This window comes from Loxodonta africana, chromosome 12 (genome assembly GCF_030014295.1).
Source record: "Loxodonta africana isolate mLoxAfr1 chromosome 12, mLoxAfr1.hap2, whole genome shotgun sequence".
In the NCBI taxonomy this organism is placed as follows: Eukaryota; Metazoa; Chordata; class Mammalia; order Proboscidea; family Elephantidae; genus Loxodonta; species Loxodonta africana.
In genome coordinates, this window is record NC_087353.1 from 48,659,399 (window position 1) to 48,683,340 (window position 23,942).

At 42.1% G+C, this 23,942-nt stretch overlaps 1 protein-coding gene across 1 annotated transcript in view; it reads left to right on the forward strand.

The window, feature by feature from the left end:
• Positions 1 to 23,682, forward strand: part of GLDN (gliomedin) — a 134,077-nt gene extending 110,395 nt beyond the window's left edge. The window contains exons 6-10 of the mRNA XM_003420522.4: positions 2,149 to 2,277; positions 5,673 to 5,756; positions 5,854 to 5,979; positions 15,937 to 16,087; positions 21,069 to 23,682. Coding sequence (XP_003420570.1) covers positions 2,149 to 2,277; positions 5,673 to 5,756; positions 5,854 to 5,979; positions 15,937 to 16,087; positions 21,069 to 21,546 — 968 coding nt within the window. The 3' untranslated portion in view covers positions 21,547 to 23,682. The remainder of the gene's footprint in view (positions 1 to 2,148; positions 2,278 to 5,672; positions 5,757 to 5,853; positions 5,980 to 15,936; positions 16,088 to 21,068) is intronic.
• The last annotated feature ends 260 nt before the right edge of the window (positions 23,683 to 23,942 follow it).

Here is a 23,942-nt window from a genome sequence, read left to right on the forward strand (position 1 = left end):
CCTTGTTTACCTTTTGTAGGCACCTGGCTGGCAGCATGCTCTAGAGTTCTGTGCTTTGAAAACGGAGGAACTATTCATGTTACTCTAATATGGGCAAGACCAAATCTGGGCTCCAAGAATAATTCATTTAGGTAACTCAGGTCTAAAAGTCATGTTTGGGTTGAAATAGGATGAAGGAAGCTTCCTTTTCCCAAATATCTATTTAAATCCAGCACAATCTGGTACAGGACAAGTAAGCAACTTAAGGTAGCTTAGAGGACAAAATGGCAAAGAGTACATGCATTTTCTTCATAGTAGAGGTAGAGCCATTCTCAGGCCCTTATCCTAAGCTTTTGACATAAAGTTAGAGCAAAATTTGGTTGCTGATTTTCTTTTCTCTGGTTTCCAACCCAGATTAAAAGCTAATATTTGGTATCTGTCTGGGAAGAGGGAAGGGACAGCTAGCTCCACACAGAAATCATCACATGGGAGACATCTGACTGTAGTGGGGGAGGAGAGGAGGCAGAAGAATTTTAAAAGCACAGTGTAGTACTTGGACAGTTTATGTCATAAAAACGTAACCATCCTATTAATATATCCAATAAGCATTTGTTGAAAACAGAGAACAACTTTTATGAGTCAGGGACTGTGCTAGTGGCTGGGAATATGAAAATGAGTAAGATATGATTATCTGTCCCCCGGAAGCTAGGATGGCAGATGTTCAGAATAATGACCCTGCATAACTCACCCACCCATGCACGCATCCATCCATTCAGCATTTATTTAGCACCTACAATTTGCCAGGCCAAAAGCTTCAAGATAAGATTAAATTCTGTTTAGCATAATTTGTTTCATAAACAGGGGACGGTGCTATGCAAAATGCCTAAAAAGTAAAACATATTTTTACAGAATGGTATACACAGGTTATACTTGGAAAATATAAGACCATGTTGTGCTTCAGTTATATGGAAAATCTGTATCCAGGATACCACATTCCCCTTTCTGCTGAGCAAGTGAAGTGACAGTAAACCATTCAGAAAAACGCCATCCCTGAGTGTACCCCAATTCAAGAGACCAGACCACAGCTGAGTGTGCCACTGGGCAGAGAGGGGAGAAGGTGTGGAGGGTTGGATCATGTCTGCTCTGGCCCATAGGTCCCTACCTGGTCACTCTAGAGAGACTGAAGAGGCTCACTTGGTCTGGGTGGGAAGAGGCAGCTTAGACCTTAGATCACCAGTCTCAGCTCAGGACAGGAGGGCAGAAACAAAGGACTGAACAGCCCAGCCAAGTAGTATCTTTATGGAAGCTCCAGAACCAAGGGCCCCTGCAAAGGGCAGCACCCACATCAGCCACCTCAAATTAGAGGAATGGGTGCCTACTGGTGTGTAGGATTACAGCTTTCAAAGCATTCACAGCAGTGACCTCATTGGAGTCTCCCAGGGCAGGCCAGGCCAGGGATTATGAGACTCAATTTGGAAATGAGAAAACAGGCTCAGAAGGGCTAAGTTTCCTGCCCAAGATCAGAACACTGAATAGAATCAGAACCTAAATGAGTTCCTGATTTCTCAGTAGAGATTTTTCTTCTACCACATACAGCAGTGCTTCTCATACCTGGCTGCATAAAAATGCAGGTGTCCAAACTCACACCCCTCAGCATTCTGATTTAATTGGTCTGGAACAGGACCCTGGTGTTAGCGTTTTATTAAAGATCATTAGGTGACTCTAATGTGCAGCCAGGGCTGACATCCACTGATGCTGGCCAATGTAAAATGAATGATCTCTGGAGGGAGACACACCTAAAGCTGAGTTCCAGCTCTGTTCAGGTTGTGACCTTGGGCAGGTCAGTTAACTTCTCTAGGACTCAGTGTACTGGGCGGGGGGGGAGGGGTGGGTCATGACAGTACCTCACAGAATAGCTGGGGAGAATGATAGCGAGGAGGTCTGTAAAGTTCTCAGAATGGTTCCTGGCACATAGTTGGTACTCAGTACCTACTATGGGTTTTTTTCTCAACTCTGTGTAAACAAGTGCTAAAGTACAGTCATGCTTGGGAAGGCAGAAGCTCAGAGAAACTCCCTAGAGCTGCTTATTATTCCTTTTCCCTCATGTGAAACCCAATCTCCATTTATGGCTCTTTAATCAATCAATCTCTCTCTCTCTTTCCAATCCAGGTGCCAAAGGTGAACAAGGCCCACCTGGCCCACCTGGGCCCCAGGGCCCTCCGGGTCCTCCGGGACCACCCGGAAGCAGAAGATCCAAAGGCCCCCGGCCACCAAACATGTTTAACGGCCAGTGCACAGGTAACTAACCCCTGCCCCAGGGAACTCGCCGCTTCCACTAGTGATTCCAAACTCTTGCGCTGCACGCCAGGCTTTGTGACCAGATTTTTTTAAAACAGAGGGAGGAGATTTTGTCCAAAGTGAGAGTTCCCCTTGCAACATATTCATGGGAGGCCAGAGACATCTGCGCCAGGGATGAGGACTGGGGGTAGATTGAGAATTGGGCTTTCCTCCCGTTTTCTTATCCCTCTGCTTTCATTTATCTCCAGGCTGTTCCTCCTTCTAGTCCAAATCCACCAGTCTCCGAGTCTCTACACAGTGTCTAAGGCTAAGCTGCTAAATGTCTTGCAACCATACACTTTTGGGAGCATGAAGGGCTTGACTGATACTCAGGGAAATGATGGGGGAGTTCAGATGTGTCAACTCCTCTCAAGTAATCACAATAGTACTGCCCTCACTACTAGAATCCCAGGGTTATGCAAATGGTTAATTCACTCGGTTGCTAACTGAAAGGTTGGAGGTTCTAGTCCATCCAGAGGTGACCAGAACAAAGGCTTACTTCCAAAAAACCAGCCACTGAAAACCCTATGGTGCACGGTTCTGCTGTGACACACATGGGGGTGCCATGAGTCAGGATCAACTGGACAGCAACTGGTGGTACCATCACCACTGCTATTTTCTGAGACAGCACTGGGTTTAATGAGCAGGCACTGTTTTAAGTTTGTTTGTTTTTTTTCACTTTATCCTCACAATAATCCTATGATGACAAATCATAACTGTCTCCAATTTAGAGAGAGAAAACTGAAATCTAGAGGAGCAAAGTAATTTGCCCAAGGTCACTCAGTAAGTGGCAGAGCTAATTTCAAACCCAGGCCTGCCTGACTCTAAAGCCCCTTGGTCTTAGAACATTTTCCTTTCAGAGATGGTAATTCACACTTTGAGACCTAAGCCTGCCAAGGACAAGGAATGCCTGACCTCTGGCAGGGTAAGAGGACTTCTTCTGTGACCAGTTCATGGCAGGGGTGGTAGCAGGAATAAAAGCTAATTAGAAATCAAGGGGCTATATTCATAAAAATGAAGTCCCTGGGTGGCGCAAATGGTTAAGCACTGGACTACTAACTGAAGATAGGCAGTTTGAACCTACCCAGAGGTGCCGCAGAAGACAGGCCTGGCGATCTGCTTCCAAAATGTTACAGCCTTGAAAACCCTATGGAGCAGTTTTATTCTGCACACTTGGAGTCGACATGAGTCATAACTGATTTGATGGCAACTAACAACATTAGTAGAAATATTCCTTGGGTGATGCTAGAACTTCTTCCCAATAAAGGTGACCTAGGATCCGTTCACCTTAGACCATGAGGTACAATGTGATGTCCTCACTTCAGTGGCAAACAGAGAGGATCCTAGCTGGAATTTCTCTCTCATGGATTTCTCTGCCACCTTCCTAAACAGTCATTAATTCCACTTGATTCACTGTTCTTTCTGAAAGACATTTTGGGGTTATGCAGTTGACTGTCAGAGTGGGTGAATCTGTGCTTTCAAAGAAGCCACCAGTCCCCAATAAATGGAGGCTGATTATAATTTTGCCCCGAAGTCAACACAATGTTAAATCGTGGAGATCTTATCCTTGCCTGGTGTTCAGCATCTCCCCTCCATTAGCACCAGGACCTTTGTTCAGCTTCCTTTAGAGAAAGCTGAGCAGGGACACTCCCCTGAGAGAAGAAGTGTGTGACTGGAGCTTCTTCAGGGTTCTAATTTGCTAAAGGCTCTGTCAGCCAGTGACAATCAGGCCTGAAGAAGCACTCTACTCTGCTTTGCAGATCCACTAAGATGGCTGGGTTGGCAGGGGATGGAAAAGTGCTTTAAATGAGAGGCTGTTATCTTCCACTCAGCCTGCTAGAAATGGGTCCTCAGTTGCCAGGCTTCTGCATCTGAACTTGGCCCTCTCTCCTGCTTCAGTGCCTTTAAATTCCCATCCCCCTCCTGTTCCCACAGCTGCAGAGTCAGGTTAGTACAACAGGAATTAACGAGAGCCACTCTTCAGAGTGAAACCCTGGTGACACAGTGGTTAAGAGCCATGGCTGCTAGCCAAAAGATTGGCAGTTCAAATCCACCTTTTGCTCCTTGGAAACCCTATGGGGCAGTTCTACTCTGTCGTTTAGGTCACTGAGTTGGAATCAACTCAGCAGCAACAGGCTTGGTCTTGGGTCTTTTTTTCAGAATAAAACAGGAGAGTTGCTATGTTCCTTTCTTCTGCAAAGCCCGAGGTCCTAAGTGTGGAGTATGAGGAAACTCCAGATGAAACCTGGGGGCAGCAGGATGCATACTGGGGAGTCCTAACAAACCCAAGACTGATCTCATCAGGTGACAGGTCTTCAGAGAAACACAGGTTCATGTAGCCTGATAGAAGCTGAGAGAGCATGCAGGGTTCAGCCCCCCTGATTTTATTTATAAAGAAATCTCTTCAGATTATTCTGTGAGCTTCCACAGTGATGATATAGCTATAGCTGCTACCCTTTTTGTCTAGTAATCACAAGGTGATTTTAACCCCTCAGAGCTTGTCTGGGTGAGTGGGGCTTATTCCCAGAAAGCCAGATTCTCCCCAGCCTGCCCCAGCCCAGTCTACTCCTTGCATCTTCTCACTGGCCGTGGTCCTCCCCTCCTGCCACCTCAAGGCACCTCTTCACCAAAGGTCTGAATGAAGCTCATTCATCAAGGGGAACACGAACAAGTCAAGAATGACACATCACAGCACAGGGAGAAAGGAGGCGTAGCCTCAAACCGACCACGGATCAGGCAGCCCCTGAAGGGCTTGTGCCCCTCTTGGTCTTCAAGCAGACAGGAGGGGAAATGGTGGTGAGGAGACTCACATGTCTCCAAATCTACCTGCCTCTAGGTTCCTTCTCCCTCTGATGGTTTCCAGTGCCTCTCTCAGCACCTCTCGCAAAGCCCTGGCAGTCAGAGCCACCCCGTTTCTGAGGTTGCTCCCCCGCACCTCCCCACCGGCTTCTCTGGAAGTGACAGCCCTTCCAGAACAGTGCCATCTGTAACGGTGATGCCACCTGCCGAGAGAGGCAAGAAGGTGGCAGCAGGTCTCTCTTTCCCCCAGATTGCTGAGGGCTTGAATGGGCTGGCTCAGGCCACTTTTTCCCTATTACTGACATCCTCTTGGGATTGTATTATTCTAGAAACTGAGGTCAGAGAAAGCTTCTTGGGAATGCACAAGGAGGGGGGAAAAATTGGAAGCATATGACTTGGTGTTGCTTAAAAGCAAGCAACCAGCAAACCTGGTGAGCCTAGTGGGAGGGGCGTTAAGGGGCTAGAGTCTGGAATGAGGTAGGGGAAACACCAGTAATAAAGTTATACATATTTCACCATGCCAACTACATTTGCTCTGGTTATTACCGTTGTTTTAGGTGAGACATGTGCTATACCAAATGATGACACCTTCGTTGGAAAAACTGATGAGAAAGTCCATGAACACCATTCCCCACAAGCAGGTACAGAAACAAAGCACCCTGTTTTGAAGTTCAGAAATCAGGTGCCTTAAAGCCATAGCTGGCAGGTGAGTGACCTTCCTTTCTCCTCTTCTGGCAGAATCCATGATCTCTTCCATTGGAAATTCGACACAAATACTTAAAGTTAAGGAGACATTTGGGACCTGGATAAGAGAGTCTGCAAACAAGCATGATGAACGGGTTTGGGTGATTAAACATTTTTCAGGTATTGCCACTTGACAGGTGACTCATATCTGTGTTGTACTTTTCATCTGGCCCTACCTTCTGGCTTATTCTTTCTTTTTTTTTTAATTTTTATTGTGCTTTAAGTGAAAGTTTACAAATCAAGTCAGTCTCTCACAAAAACTTATATACACCTTGCTACATACTCCCAGTTGCTCTCCCCCTATGAGACAGCCCTCTCCCTCCCTCGACTCTCTCTTTTCATGTCCATTCTGCCAGCTTCTAACCCCCTCTACCCTCTCATCTCCCCTCCAGGCAGGAGATGCCAACATAGTCTCAAGTGTCCACCTGATCCAAGAAGCTCAATCCTCACCAGCTTCCCTCTCCATCCCACTGGCTAGTCCAAACCCTGACTGAAGAGTTGGCTTTGGGAACGGTTCCTGTCCTGGGCCAATAGAAGGTCTGGGGGCCGTGACCACCGGGGTCCTTCTAGTCTCAGTCAAACCATTAAGTCTAGTCTTTTCACGAGAATTTGGAGTCTGCATCCCACTGCTCTCCAGCTCCCTCAGGGGTTCTCTGTTGTGTTCCCTATCAGGACAGTCATCTGTTGTAGCCGGGCACCATCTAGTTCTTCTGGTCTCAGGCTGATATAGTCTCTGGTTTATGTACCCCGTTCTGTCTCTTGGGCTCATAATTGCCTTGTGTCGTTGATGTTCCTCATTCTCCTTTGGTCCAGGTGGGTTCAGATGAATTGATGCGTCTTAAATGACTGCTTGCTAGCGTTTAAGACCCCAGATGCCACTCTTCAAAGTGGGATGTAGAATGTTTTCTTAATAGATTTTATTATGCCAGTTGACTTAGATATCCCCTGAAACCATGGTCCCCAGACCCCTGCCCCTGCTACGCTGGCCTTCAAAGCATTCAGTTTATTCAGGAAACTTCTTTACTTTTGGTTTAGGCCAATTGTGCTGACCTCGCTTGTATTGTGTTTTGTCTTGCCCTCCACCTAAAGTAGTTCTTATCTACTGTCTAATTAGTGAATGCCCCTCTCCCACCTTCCCTCCCTCCTCGCTCTCATAACCATCAAAGAATATTTTCTTCTCTGTTTAAAGTATTTCTCAAGTTGCTATAACTGTGGTCTTATAAAATATTTGTCCTTTCAACTGACTAATTTCACTCAGCATAATGCTTTCCAATTTCCTCCATGTTAGGAAATGTTTCACAGATTCATCGCTGTTCTTTACCGATGCATAGTATTCCATTGTGTGAATATACCATAATTTATTTATCCATTCATCCATTGATGTGCACCTTGATTGCTTCCATCTTTTTGCTATTGTAAACAGTGCTGCAGTGAACATGGGTGTGTATATATCTGTTTGTGTAAAGGCTCTTATTTCTCTAGGATATATTCCAAGGAGTGTGATTGCTGGATCGTATGGTAGTTCTATTTCTAGCTTTTTAAAAGGAAGCGCCAAATCTATTTCCAAAGTGGTTGTGCCATTCTACCTTCCCACCAGCAGTATATAAGTGTTTCAATCTCTCCACAGCCTCTCCAACATGTATTATTTTGTGTTTTTTGGAGTAATGCCAGCCTTGTTGGAATGAGATGAAATCTCATTGTAGTTTTGATCTGCATTTCTCTAATGGCTAATGATCGTGAACATTTCCTCATACATCTGTTAGCTACCTGAATGTCTTCCTTAGTGAAGTGTCTATTCATATCTTTTGCCCATTTTTTAATTGGGTTATTTGTCTTTCTGCACTTGAGTTTTTGCAATATCATGTAGATTTTAGAGATCAGGCACTGATCAGAAATGTCATGGCTAAAAGCTTTTTCCCAGTCTGTAGGTAGTCTTTTTACTCTTTTGGTGAAGTCTTTGGATGAGCATAGGTGTTTGATTTTTAGGAGCTCCCAGTTAACTAGTTTTTCTTCTACATTCTTTATAATGTTTTCTATACTGTTTATGCCATGTATTAGGGCTCCTAACATTGTCCCTATTTTTTCTTCCATGATCTTTATCGTTTTTGATTTTATATTTAGGTCTTTGATCCATTTTGAGTTAGTTTTTGTTTATGGAGTTGAGGTATGGGTCTTGTTTCATTTTTTTGCAGATCGATATCCAGTTATGCCAGCACCATTTGTTAAAAAGACTGTCTTTTCCCCAGTTAACTGTTTTGGGGTCTTTGTCAAATATCAACTGCTCATATGTGGATGGATTTATATCTGGATTCTCAATTCTGTTCCGTTGGTCCATGTATCTGTTGTTGTACAAGTACCAGGCTGTTTTGAGTACTGTGGCAGTATAATAGGTTCTAAAATCAGGTAAAGTAAGGCCTCTCACTTTGTTCTTCTTTTTCAGTAATGCCTTATTTATCCGGGGCCTCTTTCCCTTCCATATGAAGTTGGTGATTTGCTTCTCCATCTCATAAAGGAATGTCATTGGGCTTTGGATCGGAATTGCATTAAATGTATAGATCACTTTTGGTAGAATAGACATTTTTATAATGTTAAGTCTTCCTATCCACGAGCAAGGTATGTTATTCCACTTACGTAAGTCTCTTTTGGTTTCTTGCAGGAGTGTTCTGTAGTTTTCTTTGTATAAGTCTTTTACATCTCTGGTAAGATTTATTGCTAAGTATTTTATATTCTTGGGGGCTACTGTCAATGGCATTGATTTGGTGACTTCCTCTTCGATGTTGTTTTTGTTGGTGTAGAGGAATCCAACTGATTTTTCATTGTGGTTTTGATTTGCATTCCTCTAATGGCTAATGATAGTGAGAATTTCCTCATGTACCTGTTTCCTACCTGAATTTCTTTCAGTGAAGTGTCTGTTCATATCTTTTGCCCATTTTTTAATTGGGTTATTTGTCTTTCTGTAGTTGAGTTTTTGTTGTATCATGTAGATTTGAGAGATCAAGCACTGATCAGAAATGTCATACCTAAAAACTTCTTCTCAGTCTGTAGGTAATCTTTTTACTTTTTTGGTGAAGTGTTTGGATGAGCATAGGTGTTTGATTTTTAGGAGCTCCCAGTTATCTAGTTTTTCTTCTGCATTGTTAGTAATGTTTTGTATACTGTTTATGCCATGTATTAGGGCTCCTAACATTGTCCCTATTTTTTCTTCCATGATCTTTATCATTTTAGATTTTATATTTAGGTCTTTGATCCATTATGAGTTTGTTTTTGTGCATGGTGTGAGGTATGGGTTTGTTTCATTTTTTGGCAGATGGATATCCAGTTATGCCAGCACCGTTTGTTAAAAAGACTGTCTTTTCCCTGGTTAACTGACCTTGGGACTTTGTCAAATGTCAACTACTTATATGTGGATGAATTTATGTCTGGATTCTCAATTCTGTTCCATTGGTCTATGTATCTGTTGTTGTACCAGTACTAGGCTGTTTTGACTACTGTGGCGGTATAATAAGTTCTTGAATCAGGTAGAGTGAGGCCTCTCACTTTGTTCTTCTTTTTCAGTAATGCCTTACTTATCCGGGGCCTCTTCCCCTTCCATATGAAGTTGGTGATTTGTTTCTCCATCTTATTAAAAAATGTCGTTGGAATTTGGATCGGTATTGCATTGTATCTATAGATCACTTTTGGTAAAATTGACATATTTACAATGTTAAGTCTTCCTATCCATGAGCAAAGTATGTTTTTCCACTTATGTAGGTCTCTTTTGCTTTCTTGCAGAAGTGTTTTGTAGTTTTCTTTGTATAAGTCTTTTACATCTCTGGTAAGATTTATTGCTAAGTATTTTGTCTTCTTGGGCTCTAGTGTAAATGGCATTGATTTGGTGATTTCCTCTTCGCTGTTCTTTTTGTTGGTGTAGAGTAATCCAACTGATTTTTGTATGTTTACCTTCTATCCTGATACTCTGCTGAACTCTTCTATTACTTTCAGTAGTTTTCTGGAGGATTCCTTAGGGTTTTCTGTGTATAAGATCATGTCATCTGCAAATGGAGATACTTTTGCTTCTTCCTTACCAATCTAGATGCCCTTTATTTCTTTGTCTACCCTAATTGCTCTGGCTAGCATCTCCTGCACAATGTTGAATGAGAGTGGTTATAAAGGGCCTTCTTGTGTGGTTCCTGATCTCAAGAGGAATGCTTTCAGGCTCTCTCTATTTAGGATGATGTTGGCTATTGGCTTTGTATAAGTGCCTTTTATTATGTTGAGGAATTTTCCTTCAATTCCTATTTTGCTGAGAGTTTTTATCATGATTGGGTGTTGAACTTTGTCAAATGCCTTTTCTGCATCAATTGATAAAGTTATGTGATTCTTGTCTTTTTTTTATATGATGGATTACAGTAATTGTTTTTCTAATGTTGAACCACCTCTGCATGCCTGATATGAGTCCCACTTGGTCATGGTGAATTATTTTTTTCATATGGTGTTTAATTTTATTGGCTAGAATTTTATGGAGGATTTTTGCATCTAAGTTCATGAGGGATATAGGTCTGTAATTTTCTTTTTTTGTGCTGTCTTTACCTGGTTTGGGTATCAGGGATATGCTGGCTTCATAGAATGAGTTTGGGAGTATTCTGTGCTTTTCTATGCTCTGAAATACCTTTAGTAGTAGTGGTGTTAACTCTTCTGTGAAAGTTTGGTAAAACTCTGCAGTCAAGCTGTCCAGACCAGGGCTTTTTTGTTGGGAGTTTTTTTATTACCTTTTCAATCTCTTCTTTTGTTATGCGTCTATTTAGTTGTTCTACCTCTGTTTGTGTTAGTTTAGGTAGGTAGTGTGTTTCTTGGAATTCATCCATTTCTTCTAGGTTTTCAAATTTGTTACAGTACAATTTTTCATAGTAATCCGATATGATTCTTTTAGTTGGGTCTGTTGTAATATTGCCCATCTTATTTCTTCTTTGCGTTATTTGCTTCTTTTCCTGTTTTTCTTTTGTCAGTTTGGCCAATGGTTTATCAATTTTGTTGATTTTTTCAAAGAACCAGCTTTTGGTCTTGTTAATTCTTTCAATTGTATTTCTGTTTTCTATTTCATGCAGTTCTGCTCTGTTTTTATTATTATTATTATTATTATTTTCTGGTGTTTAAGGGTTTCTTTTATAGCTCTCTTTCTATTTGTTCAAGTTGTAGGATAATTCTTTGATTTTGGCCCTTTCTTCATTTTCTATGTGTGCATTTATTGGTATAAATTGACTTCTGAGCACTGCTTTCGCTGTCCCAAAGGTTCTGATAGGAAGTGTTTTCATTCTCATTGGATTCTCTGAATTTCTTTATTCCATCCTTAATGTCTTCTATAATCCAGTCTTTTTTGAGCAGGTTATTGTTCAGTTTCCAAGTGTTTGATTTCTTTTCCATGCTTTTTCTGTTATTGATTTCTACTTTTATGTCCTTGTGGTGGGAGAAGATGTTTTGTAATATTTCAATGTTTTGGATTCTGCTAAGGCTTGGTTTATGCTGTAATATGTGGTCTATTCCAGAGGATGTTCCATGTGCACTAGAAAAGAAAGTATACGTGGCTGCTGATGGGTGGCGTGTTCTGTTCATGTCTATGAGGTCAAGTCGGTTGACTGTGGCATTTAGATCTTCCATGTCTTTATTGAGCTTCTTTCTGGATGTCCTGTCCTTCATCTAAAGTGGTGTGTTAAAGTCTCCTACTGTTATTGTGGAGCTGTCTGTCTCACTTTTCAGTGCTGATAGAGTTTGTTTTATGTATTTTGCAACCTTTTCATTGTGTGAGTAAATATTCAATATGGTTATACCTTCTTGGTATATTGTCCCTTTAATCATTATATTGTGTCCTTTCTTATCCTTTATGATGGATTTAACTTTAAAGTCTATTTTGTCAGAAATTAATATTGCCACTCATGCTCTTTTTTGATTGTTGTTTGCTTGATATATTTTTTTCCATCCTTTGAGTTTTAGTTTGTTTGTGTCTTTAAGTCTAAGGTGCGTCTCTTGTAGGCAGCATATAGACAGATCGTGTTTTTTAATCCACTCTGCCACTCTCTGTCTCTCTATTGGTGCATTTAGTCCATTTACATTCAAGGTAATTATGGATAGGTATGAATTTAGTGCTGTCATTTTGATGTCTTTTTTTGTGTGTTGTTGACAGTTTCTTTTCCGCACTTAATTTTATGTCCTGAGTAGGCTATCTTTATATATTGATCTTTCCTCATATTTGTTGTTCTTGATTTTGTTTCTGCTGAGTCTCTGTTTTTTTCTTGTATTTTGTTTTGATATGTAGGATAGTTTGCCTCCTTTGTGTTTACCTTATTATTTACCCCTATTTTTCTAAACTTAAACCTAACTTTTATTTCTTTGTATTGCCTTGTCTTCCCTCCATATGAAAGAACTATGACTACATTTCTTAGTCCCTCTTTATTATTTTGATGTTTTCTTCTTTTACATAATAACATTGCTGTTTCTCTGTTTTGAACTTTTTTTTTTATCTCGATTTAGTTTTGTGATTTCCCTGTCTGGGTTGACTTCTGATTTCTCTGCGCAGTGTTCTAGTCTTGGGTTGATACCTGATATGAAGAACTCCATTTAGTAGTTCTTGTAGTTTTGATTTGGTTTTTACGAATTCCCTAAATTCTGTTTATCTGGAAATGTCCTAATTTCACCTTCATATTTGAGAGACAGTTTTGCTGGATATATGATTCTTGGCTGGCAGTTTTCTTCCTTCAGTTTTTTATACAAGTCATCCCATTGCCTTCTTGCCTGCATGGTTTCTGCCGAGTAATTCAAGCTTATTCTTATTGGCTCTCTTTTGTAGGTGACTTTTCGTTTATCCCTAGCTGCTCTTAAAATTCTCTCTTTATCTTTGGTTTTGGCAAGTTTGATTATAGTATGTCTTGGTGACTTTCTTTTAACATCTACCTTATGTGGAGTTCAGTGAGCATCTTGGATAGATATCTTCTCATCTTTCAAGATATCAGGGAGGTTTTCTGCCAACAAATCTTCAACAATTCTCTCTGTATTTTCTGTTACCCCTCCCTGTTCTGGTACGCCAGTCACTCGTAGGTTATTTCTCTTGATAGAGTCCCCCATGACTCTTAATGTTTCTTCATTTTTTTAAATTGTTTTATCTGATTTTTCTTCAAAAACATTCATGCTGAGTGCTTTATCTTCAAGTTCAGAAATTCTGCCTTCCACTTGCTCAATTCTGGTCCTCTTTCTACTGAGTTGTCTACGTCTGTAATTTTATTGTTCTGAATTTCTAATTGCTGTCTGTCTATGGGTTTTTCCAGCTTCTTAAATTTTTCATTATGTTCCTGAAATTTTTCATTATGTTCCTGAATAATCTTTTTAATTTCTTCAATTGCTTTATCTGTGCGTTCCTTGGCTTGTTCTGCGTATTGCCTCATTTCCTTCCTGATGTCTTGAAGAGTTCTTTATATTTATCTTTTGTATTCTGCCTCTGGTAATTCCAGGAAGGCACTTTCATGTAGATCCCTTGATTCTTTGTTTTGAGAGCTTGTTGAGGTGATCGTAGTCTGTTTCTTTATGTGACTTGATATTGACTGTTGTTTCTAAGCTATCTGTAAGTTATTGTATTAGTTTATTTTATGTTTGCTTACTGTGTCATAGCTTCTTGCTCTGGTTTGTTTTGATATGCCCAAATGGGTTGCTTTAGTGAGCTGCCTTATTTTCACCTTTGGAGCTCTGATGTCCTGTCCCCAGATTGTTGGAGCTATTATCATGTATATCAGCCTAGGAGTCCATTCACTTTTCTTGTATGAATTCAGCTCAGGTGTCCAGGTAGCTGATCATCAAGTGTGTGGCACAGGCTCTGTCCTACAGCCTTAGGGGGCAGAGATGATTGGTGTAGGTACCAGTATCTGGCTGCAGCAGGGTGTCACACTCTGAACAAGGCAGGGGCTGAGAATTGTCCCCCAAGTGTCTCTGAGGAAAGTATGTCCCTGTTCCCTAGAGCATACAGGTGGGTGGGTTCTGCAGATGGACCATGGGCACCCAATGTTTTTGGTCATAAGGACTGGGAGGTACCAGTTATCCTTGGACCCCTGTCACGGGTGGCTGGGTGACCTGAGTGGAGCCGCCAGTCCTTAGGCCTCTGATGTGGCTAGGTGAGGACCTTGTTTAATAGGCAAAGCAATGTCAAACATCAAACACCCACCTCTCCACCACACAGCTTAAACAGTGGTAGTCTGCCAACAAGGGAGCATTCTGAAATAGGCCTACACAGGTCCATGCAGAGGGGAAAGTTACTCAAAGTCCATGGACCGTTTATGCCTGGACAGGAGCCGCTTCTGTCCTGAGCTTCCCACGTTATTGGAGCTGGTAAATTACCTTTTTCCCAAATTGCAAATTTATTCCTTTCTCCAAGGTCAGGAGGATGGCTGTGGTGCTCAAAAGGGCCTATCTCAGGCCCAGGGAAGTCAGCCTCTGAAGCCGGCTTGGGAGCAGGGGATGGCGGTAAAATATACACAAGCACTTAGCTTTTGCCGAGCGCTGTTCTTCTCTGGTTCCAGAGGTGTGAGTAAGCTGTGTGGCTGGCTGCTTCTCCCTGAGGAGACTGTGGCTGAGCGCTAGTACCAGCCCGCTGCAGCTGCTCCCGGGAATGGTGCCTGAGGTCTCCTGGCGATTCAGGTCCAGTAACTCCTCTCCACTTCTGAACTGTCTCTTCCTCCCTGTGCCCCTCAGTTCATTTTCTAACTTTGCCTTTGATGTTCAGGGCTCCTTGCTTGTCATAAACATAGTTGTTTCACTTGTTTTTTTGGGCCTTTGTTGTAGGAAGGCTCACCAGAAGCGTATGTCTATTCCGCCATCTTATGAATTATTCTTCATTATATTTTTCTAGGAAACCCTGGTGGCATAGTGGTTAAGTGCTACGGCTGCTAACCAAGAGGTTGGCAGTTGTAATCCATCAGGCACTCCTTGGAAACTCTACAGGGCAGTTCTACTCTGTCCTGTAGGGTGTCTATGAGTCAGAATCGACTTGACAGCAGTGGGTTTGGTTTGGTTTATATTTTTCTAAATGGTGGCAATTTTCTATCTATAACTGTTCTCAAATGCTGCCACCTCCTTATTGTATTTCTGTGTCTAAAATCCCTATTAAACCTAATTGGTTTAGTAGAATTGTCCTTTATTTTAGAAAGTATAAATGAATGGACTTCATACTTTTCTTGGTTGAATACCCTGGTATGCCTACAGATCACAGGGATATGACTAGGCACCCCTAGTGAAGCTTTTCCAGTTTTAGGCAAAGTATCCAAAAGTAAACAAATAGCACTGTGACTGCAGATGTTATGAATCTCAAAGCCAAAATGTGGAGGAATTGTTAGAGAAAAGTTGTTGCACTCTACACCTAAGGCTGGCCCACTCTCAGGAAAGTACTTTTGGCCATCCTTCTCAGTTGGATGGACACCTCAGGGAAGGAAGGTGAGGTGCCATTTTGCAATTGGACTGAACCTAAGCATGACCTTAGTCATGCTACCCCAAAGGGGTATGATCCAATGGTAGTAGCGGGGCCTTGTTCTAGAACATGTCTGGCAATACTTACTGGACAGAGATTAGACTCACTGGCAATAGCTGAGGTGTGCTCTCTCATTTTACCAAGGCTAATTCTGATTGGCTGTAGTAACTGCTCAGATTACTGGCTGAGGAGGATTTTGAGGCTTGGAGGGAAAGAGTGGTGCAGTACTGTGAGCTCACAGTGGCTGCCGGGAGCACAGGAGGAGGCAGGAGCTGATTGCACAAGTGCCAAGTACCTGCTCTCCCTGGTAGGCCTATGTCATTCTGGCAGAAGACAATGTAGATTGAGGCAGGGAGGGGTGATGCATAGTTCTTTTGAGAGGAACAAACCAAATATTGTTTGAACAACATTTCGGGAATCCATAGACAAGAGCTGGGCTTTGAGTTTGGGAGTGAGACCCTTCACACTGGATAAGGGCCAGTAGAGGATATCTCATTCTCTACTGTCCTTCTTTTACATTTTTCCCTGGCTCATTCCCAGGATGTGATTGCTGGGTGGCAGGTAACAGCAGCCTTTTCCTGGCTTCCTTCCTGCAGGCATCTTGGTGAAGGAATTCAAAGACTGGCCCTCGCTTTTGAATAATAGTTACATGTCCATCCAGCTCCCGTATTACTTCCAAGGCTGTGGGCATGCTGTCTACAACAACACTCTCTACTACCACAAAGCCGGCTACAACACCATAGTAAGGTGAGTCAAATGTAGCCTTGGAGCCCTGGGAGCTGCTCAGAGGTAGGGGCTGTGTTTGCATCATCTTTATATCCCCAGGGTCAGGCACAAAGCTAGAGGTTGACAGGGTTTGTTGCCCAAATGACTCCAGACACAAGGTGAGTAAGCCCTGTATCCCCCCCTCCCATAAGCCTACATGGTCAGAGCAGGGAGAAGTAGATTTGGAGTGGTGAGAGGCTGCACCTTTCTCATCCTCATCTGCCAGAACCAGAACTTCCTGTGGCAGGAAAATATTGCTCCCTGAGACCAATTTCATTCTGAAACACTTTGGGTGTGAAGAATATCACGCCACAGCTAGCACCATTGAAGCCTAGGGATTGCAACCCAACATCAGGCACCTCTGCCTTCAGAGTGATCTGTTGTCCTGATGGCACCCCTGCCAGACCACCACTCTCCTCCCTCTGCCTTCCCAAGGGGAAGGAATGGGGTTACCTGGGTAGACTATGCCCAGGGCAGCAGTCGAGCCTGCCTAGCTCCCCACAAAAATCGCTGGTTTTGTTTTTATGGCTCAAGAAATCAAGCTCTGGGCCTTAGAGGTAGAAGCAGTTCATCTTGGGCAAATCAAAAGTTAGTGCTTGCATGTGTGTGGTGGGGACAGGGGGGAGGGTGGCAGGGATACTCCAGGGAGCAATGAACTGAGAGTCAGAACCGACTTCTGGTTCCAACTCTTCAACCTACTCACTGTATGGCCTTGGACAATGGCCATCACCTCCTGGGACCTCCATATCTTCAACTAAATAAAAAGATGGCTAGAGCCTCTGAGTCCCTCCAGTTCTGCTCCCCTCTGAAACTGTAATTCCAGTCTTATGAAGACCATGTCAGGGACAGATTACCCAATAATCAAGGTACACACGGGCTTACTTTCACCCAATTGTGCACTACAGATTAGTAAGTAAACCCAAGTGAGCCTGTGCATACCTTGCTTACTGGTTAAGCCACCCCGGCCGTGGTCCTGGTCATTCAGAACAAAAGACGGTGACCTTGAGGAAAGACTGGGTCCCTTCTCTCTTTCTTCCTCATCCGCCCTCTGCCCTTAGCGAGGTCCACCCTAACTACCTCTTCGCCATTTGACTTCTTAGTTTAGGATGGGGATGAGTTTCCTAGTGTAATGTACAATTAGGTCAGCTACATTAGAAGACACGGTGTCAGCTGTGGCTGCAAGTGTCCCTCCTTTGCCTCTCATCCCTCTCTACCCAACTCCCCCACCATCCCCACATCTCTCCACCACCTCATTTGGGCAGAGTCTTGTGCTAGTAGAAAAGGACAACTGATCCACCTCCTGTGCTAGTTTAGAAGCCATCATTCCTATGACATGCTCCTTCCTATGCATTTTCTCCTTGTTTTATCCTGTGACATCCTGCTGCTGTTATATAAGGCTGTTGTTGCATGGGGGTGGAGGGATTACAGGGAAGAGCTGGGGTGAATGAGCCCCAGAAAGAGGACTGTTCTGAGAAAGGGTGTCTTCTAGTGAAGCTAAATGTGTGTGACACACTGGTTAGAAAACGTGTATTGAGCCCTGCTGTATGCCAGGCCACAGGCTAAGAGATGAAGGACAGGCAGAGCTGGATTAGACCCTATTCCTGCTGGGAAGGACAAGCCTCATCAAAGAGAGCAGCTGGGTGCCAGTACCAGACAAGGGCCAAACGGCAGTACTAAATTCCAAGCATTCAGAGAAGAATTCCTGTGACCTGAGATAGGCAGGCAGGGCCTTCCCAAGCCCTTGCTCTTCTCTAGTTTCTTTTCAAACTTACTTCAAGGTTTCTTAATTGGTTTCGAGTTTGTAATGCTCAAATGCAGTCACAGATCCACACATTTCCCATTTCTTCTGCTGCTCAGTTGCGCCCTCTGGTGTCTCTCTTTTCTCTTACCTGTTGCCATTGTCAATTCCGACTCATAGCCACCCTATAGGACAGAGTAGACCTGCCCCATAGTTTCCAAGGAGCGGCTGGTGGATTCAAACTGCTTTTTGGTTAGCAGCTGCGCTCTTAAGCACTGCGTCACCAGGGTGGCCCTGAATTTTCATTCCTGGGTACCTCTTGAATCATGACTTGGAGTTTGCCAGATCAGAGAGCCTCCGGGATCTGAGGAGCATGAGATTTCATGCTATAGTTTAATTTATGCAGCCACTTACCTGACAAGAAAATTAACTTCACAGCCATGACTTTGCTGCCTTGTCTACACCACTTCTTAGCTGGTGACTTTTTTCTTAATTTAGAATGCTGTGAAATTTTTTTCTTTAAATTTCAGCATGGGGTGGGGGGGGACCAAGCTTGGAATTAGAAAACTTAAGTTCACACTCTGGTTCTGCCACTTACGTTCATGAGGCAGTCACTTTCCTTTTCATTTGTAAAATCAAAGGGTTGAATTAGATGCTTTTTTAAGGCCACTTGCAGCTCTATGAATCTTTGAGAAGGGATTTCAGGGGGTCACCAGTCACCTGAGGGTTAGTGAGGTAATTCTCCCAGAGTCATATGGCTAATAGTGTGGACACTTAGATGTGAATTTATCCTGACTCCAGAAAGCGTTCTCTTTAACATCACTATTAACCACTGCCTGTTTGTTCTGTTCTTAACTGTTTTTAACACAAGCTAGTTACTGTTCTTATATCCTTTCTGCTCAAAGTGTTATTGACAGACCAGCAGAACAGGCATTACCCAGGAGCTTGTTGGAAACGCAGAATCCTAGGCCCCATCCCAGACTTAATAAATCAGAATCTGCATTTTAACAAGATCCGAAGGTGACTTACATGCACATTGACATCTGAGCAGCACAGCTCTATACAAACCCATCTGCCCGTGACCATTCTTATGCAGTATGAATAGCTGCTTCCCTTCAGAGCAGTCAGCTGTTTTTTAAAGAAAGTATTTTTAAAAATACACAGGAAAAGAAGTTTATTTACCCACACGTTGGCCATTTCCAGTGTTCTACTTTCTTTGTGTAATCCAGGTTTCCATTTGGTTTCTTTCCCTTTGGCTGGAAGTTTAACATTTCTTGTAGTGCAGGTCTGCTAGTAACATTTTCCAGCTTTTATTTATCTGAAAATGTTTTTATTTCACCCTCATTCCTAAAGAATATTTTTGCTGGATATAGAATTCTAGGTTGACAAGTTTTCTGCTCTAACAGTTTAAGATGTTTCATCTTCTGGCCTCTGCTGGTCCTGAGAAAAAGTCAGTCACTGTTCTTACCATTGTTCCCTACATCTTTTTCTCTCTCTCTCTCTGACAGCTTTTAAGATTTTCTCCTTATTTTTGGTTTTCTCTGTGTTTATCCTGCTTGAAGTTTGTTGAGCTTCTCATATCTGTTTTTTTTTTTTAATCAAATTTGGAAAATTTTCAGTCTTTTTTTTTTTTAATGTTCTGATCTCTCCTTTCCTTCTAGGACCCAAAATATACATATATTAGGCTGCTTGATATTATATCCAAGTCACAGTTTCTATTGCCCATGTTCAAGATTTTTGACGCTTCTTTTGTTGTCTCCAATATACTGTTAAGTGTGTCCAGTTAATTTTTAAAATTTCAGATAGTATACTTTTCAGTTCAGAATTTATGTTTTTTTTAGTTTGTTCTTTGTTGATGTTATGTCCATCCCTTCCTTTAAATCACTTAATATATTTATAATTGTTTTAAAATCATTATTTGATAATTCCATTATGTGTCATTTCTGGGTGTGTTTGTATTGAATATTTTTTCTGGAGATGTCTTTCATTTTACTGCTTCTTTACATGTCTAGTAATATCGTATTGTGAGCTAGACTTTGTGATGCAACACATTTGACAGTTTGGATTTTGTTGTCCTTTAAAGAGGAAGTCTTTTTTAGCCTTTATTAGGGCAGGGTCACTATGAGTCGGAATCGACTTGACGGCACTGGGTTCATTCAGTTCGGTTAGGGCAGGTCTAGAGAAGCCTACTCCTGAAGAATGGCCTACGTGGGGTCTGTCTCACCTGAAAGCTAAGGGTATTGGTGAGGTGGCTGTGCTCTGCTGGTCAGAACTCCAGCCTCTCTGCACACTGCACCCTCTGGGTTGTCTATTCAGTCCTCAGCTCCCCAGTAGTTTCTCTATCAGGCATGTCAGAATCTCACTGTGCATATGCAGCTTAGTGGTTAGCCAAATACTTACGGGAACCCTTTGCAGATATGTGGAGCTCCTTCTCCATGCAGCCACTTTTTCTCCAATCCTCTGCCCACATATTTTAGCCACCTCAGTAGTTACAAATTCCAATCTCTGTTTCTGCTGTCTGGTGAGATTGCTGTTCTGTGTTGGGGCTCCAATTTCCAGTGCTAAGGTTTGGAAAGTGCCCAGGCAGAAAACCAGAGTGATTTTGGAGCTCACTTCCTGTGATTCCCTTCTCCCATGGATCGCAGCCATGCACTGTCGTCCAATGCTGGAAAACAGTTCATACATTTTGTCCAGTTTTATAGTTATTTCTGGCAGTCTACTACCCATTACTAGATCATGGCTGGAACAGAAAATCTGAAGGGTCTCATACAATAAGACCAAGGCGTATCTCTAGGGGCAGAGAGAGAAATCGGCTTACTTGGAGTGGCTTGCTGGCTATATTAAATTCACCACACAATTCTTAGATTTTTTTTGCCTTTGAGCCTTTTCTCAGAATGGTGCCAAGTTTGCTGAATCAAACATGTTTTCTTAGAAATTCAATCCTATCCTGTTAATGACAGTTGAATAGTCTCAGCAAGTTTTCTCATACGAAAAGACTCAACCAAGAAGATTGTTTCAGGCATCAGTAAGATCTCCCAAGTAACAAATATATATATATATATAATTTTTTAAATAAAAAGTTCACCTGCAAGATTCAGAGCTCTTTTTACGTGGTCTGTCTATGCCACTAGTTATGTATGTGGTATCTTACCAAGTTAAACACAGTCTAACTATTTTTGTCCACAAAAATAGTGGCTCATACCTACTTTTTAAAATATTTTTCAGGTTTGAATTTGGCAAAGAAACATCTGAAACTCTGAAGATTGAAAATGCTTTGTATTTTGATAGAAAATACCTCTTTGCAAATTCCAAGACTTACTTCAACTTGGCTGTAGATGAGGAGGGCCTTTGGATAATCTATGCTTCAAGTGTGGATGGCTCGAGCATCCTTGTTGCAAAACTGGATGAAAGGACATTCTCTGTGGTGCAACACATCAACACCACGTACCCCAAATCGAAGGCCGGCAATGCCTTCATTGCCCGAGGGATCCTCTATGTCACAGACACCAAAGATATGAGTATAACATTTGCCTTTGATTTGTTAGGAGGGAAACAGATCAATGCAAACTTCAATTTAAGAACTTCCCAGTCTGTTCTTGCCATGTTATCATACAATATGAGAGACCAGCATTTATATTCGTGGGAAGATGGCCATTTAATGCTTTACCCTGTGAGGTTTTTGTCAGCTACATTAAACCAATGATGTGATGCTGTCCCCCTGATAAATTTCAGGTGTTCTCTGGGACCATTTCCATCCCAGCAGAAAACCTGTCTTTAAGGTTTGCCAGGTACTTAGAATATAATCTTACGACATGCGTGTTTATACGGCCAGTGGGCCCCTTTAATTCAGATTCCTTAGTGGAAATGAGCAATGGATTGGAAGTCAAAATGGCTGAGGTTTGGTAATTCCTCCACAAACCAGCAGATTAAGTCACTTCTCCCTCTTTGGACCTCAGTTTCCCCATCGGTAATATGAAAGGGCTGGCTGAGATAATTGGTAAGATTTCCTCTACCTGTAGGAAATTCTGTGATTCTTGGCTGTTACAACTTTCATTTATGCATCTGTTTTGCTTTGTTTTTTAACCACATATAAGTTTACCCTTAAGTTGATAAGCCTGGTTGTTTAAGCAGTGAATTCCTTAGTGATGACTTATATTGGTTCCTTGGGAAACTGCACTGACCCTTAAGGCTGCTAAGAGATCACACTGCTCATAATTTACTACTATTCTCTGCACCTGCACCTGCCACCACAGCACCTGAATGGCCATTACCCTCAGCTCCTGATCATAGTTCCAAGATTAGCAAAAGCCAGGAACAGCTGCCTGCTCAGGTTTCTTGATGAAACAAAATCAGGCCCTTCCAGGTTCTTATCAACTTCTGATCATGTTGATTTTCGGCTATAGATCATAAGCATTGAATCCCCCATGTCACACTTTCTACCACAGCTATGGATTAGAGTACTAAATAATGAGTGAACATTAACCTGGCTAGAACCATGGGATGCACTTTGCATCTTTAAGACAGGCACCATTTGTGGTTACCAGCCACAATGGGGGTTTGCCAACTACAGCCCTTGGGCCAAAGCCAGCTCACCTATTTTTAATACAGAACGTTTTATTGGAACACAGCCACATTTATGTACTATAGTAGTCTATAACCACTTTTGTAATACAAGGGCAGAGTTGAGTAGTTGTAACAGAGACCATATAGCCCATAAAAAGCCTACGATATTTACTTTTTGACCCTTTTCATAAAAAGTTTGCCAACCCCTGATCTGGAATATAAAATGAGCCTGATTCTTAGGAGGGCTTATTTACTAGAGCCTGTTTTTGTGGGTTTCTTTTTTTTTTTTTTCCAGACTAGAAAGCATCATTTTATATGGTTTGAGTTTTTGGTAGAGGGGAAGGATGAGAATAGCATAAAATTAAGTGGCCCTCAACAAAAGCAGCTAATGAGTTATTCGTTTCCTAACATCATTTTAAAGCTGTAATGTCCCTTTGGATACCACGAGTGACTTCAGTTTAACTTAGTCTTTATATGTCCTTGCTTACATATATTTTCTGCCAACTCAGTTCCTTGAACAGCCTTCGCCCCAGCACTGAGATCCACCAGACAGGGCCACCAAGATAGAGAGGAAGTTGGGAAAGATCACTGAAACCCTGCAGCCAGGAAGGGGACCTAGGTAGGGGAAATGCTACAAAAAGATTTTTCAGCCAGTTTGCTCTCACTGCATACATGTGTATTGGGGGACAGCTTCCGGTAACTTTCACTAGGTGCAGATGCATTCTGAGCATTCCTGAGTCTTGGTTTTATCACCTGTTAATAGAAACATTTTGAAACTTAAGGAATGCTATGGTAGACTAATATGAGCATGGTCCCTAGGTACTACAAATGGTTAAGCACTCAACTACTAGCTGAAAGGCTGGCTGTTTGAACTCACCCAGAGGTACCTCCGAAGACAGGTCTGGTGATCTGCTTCTGAAAGGTTACAGTGTTGAAAACCCTATGAAGTGCAGTTCTACCCTGCACACATGGGTCGCCATGAGTCAAAATCGACTTGATGGCAACTAACAACAGTAACAGAGTAATACCAGAATAATTTAGCAGGACCAAGGTTTAATGGCAGTGGGTAATTTTATACCTGGTTGAAAGTTTGTATTTAGAGAGAGAAATGAATTAAGTTTTTATTCATTTTTTTCTTGCAAACAGTACTTGATTTTAAAAAAGAAAAAACAGTCCTGGGCTCACTGCTAAAATAAAATACAATCTAATGCTTTTAGGTCAAAATATCATTTTAGCAGCTTACATGCTCCCTTAGAAACCAAAGTTGCTTTAAAGGACTTTCCAAGTATCTGTACTTCTGATAGTGTCAGAATCAAACCAGATAATTCTCCAATTCTTCCTTAATCCTATGTAGATAGCTTCCTACTGGAAAGTAAATAAAACTATCCCTCCCACCCTCAAAGCTAGCCCAGATCCTATTTCAAAACATTTCCTTTGAACTGATAAAGTCCTATTGAAGCTGTGCAGGTGGTTATGGTCTCCACATATCACTGAGCACAGGTGTGATGACAGGAAAATTTCTGTGGTCAAAGTGTG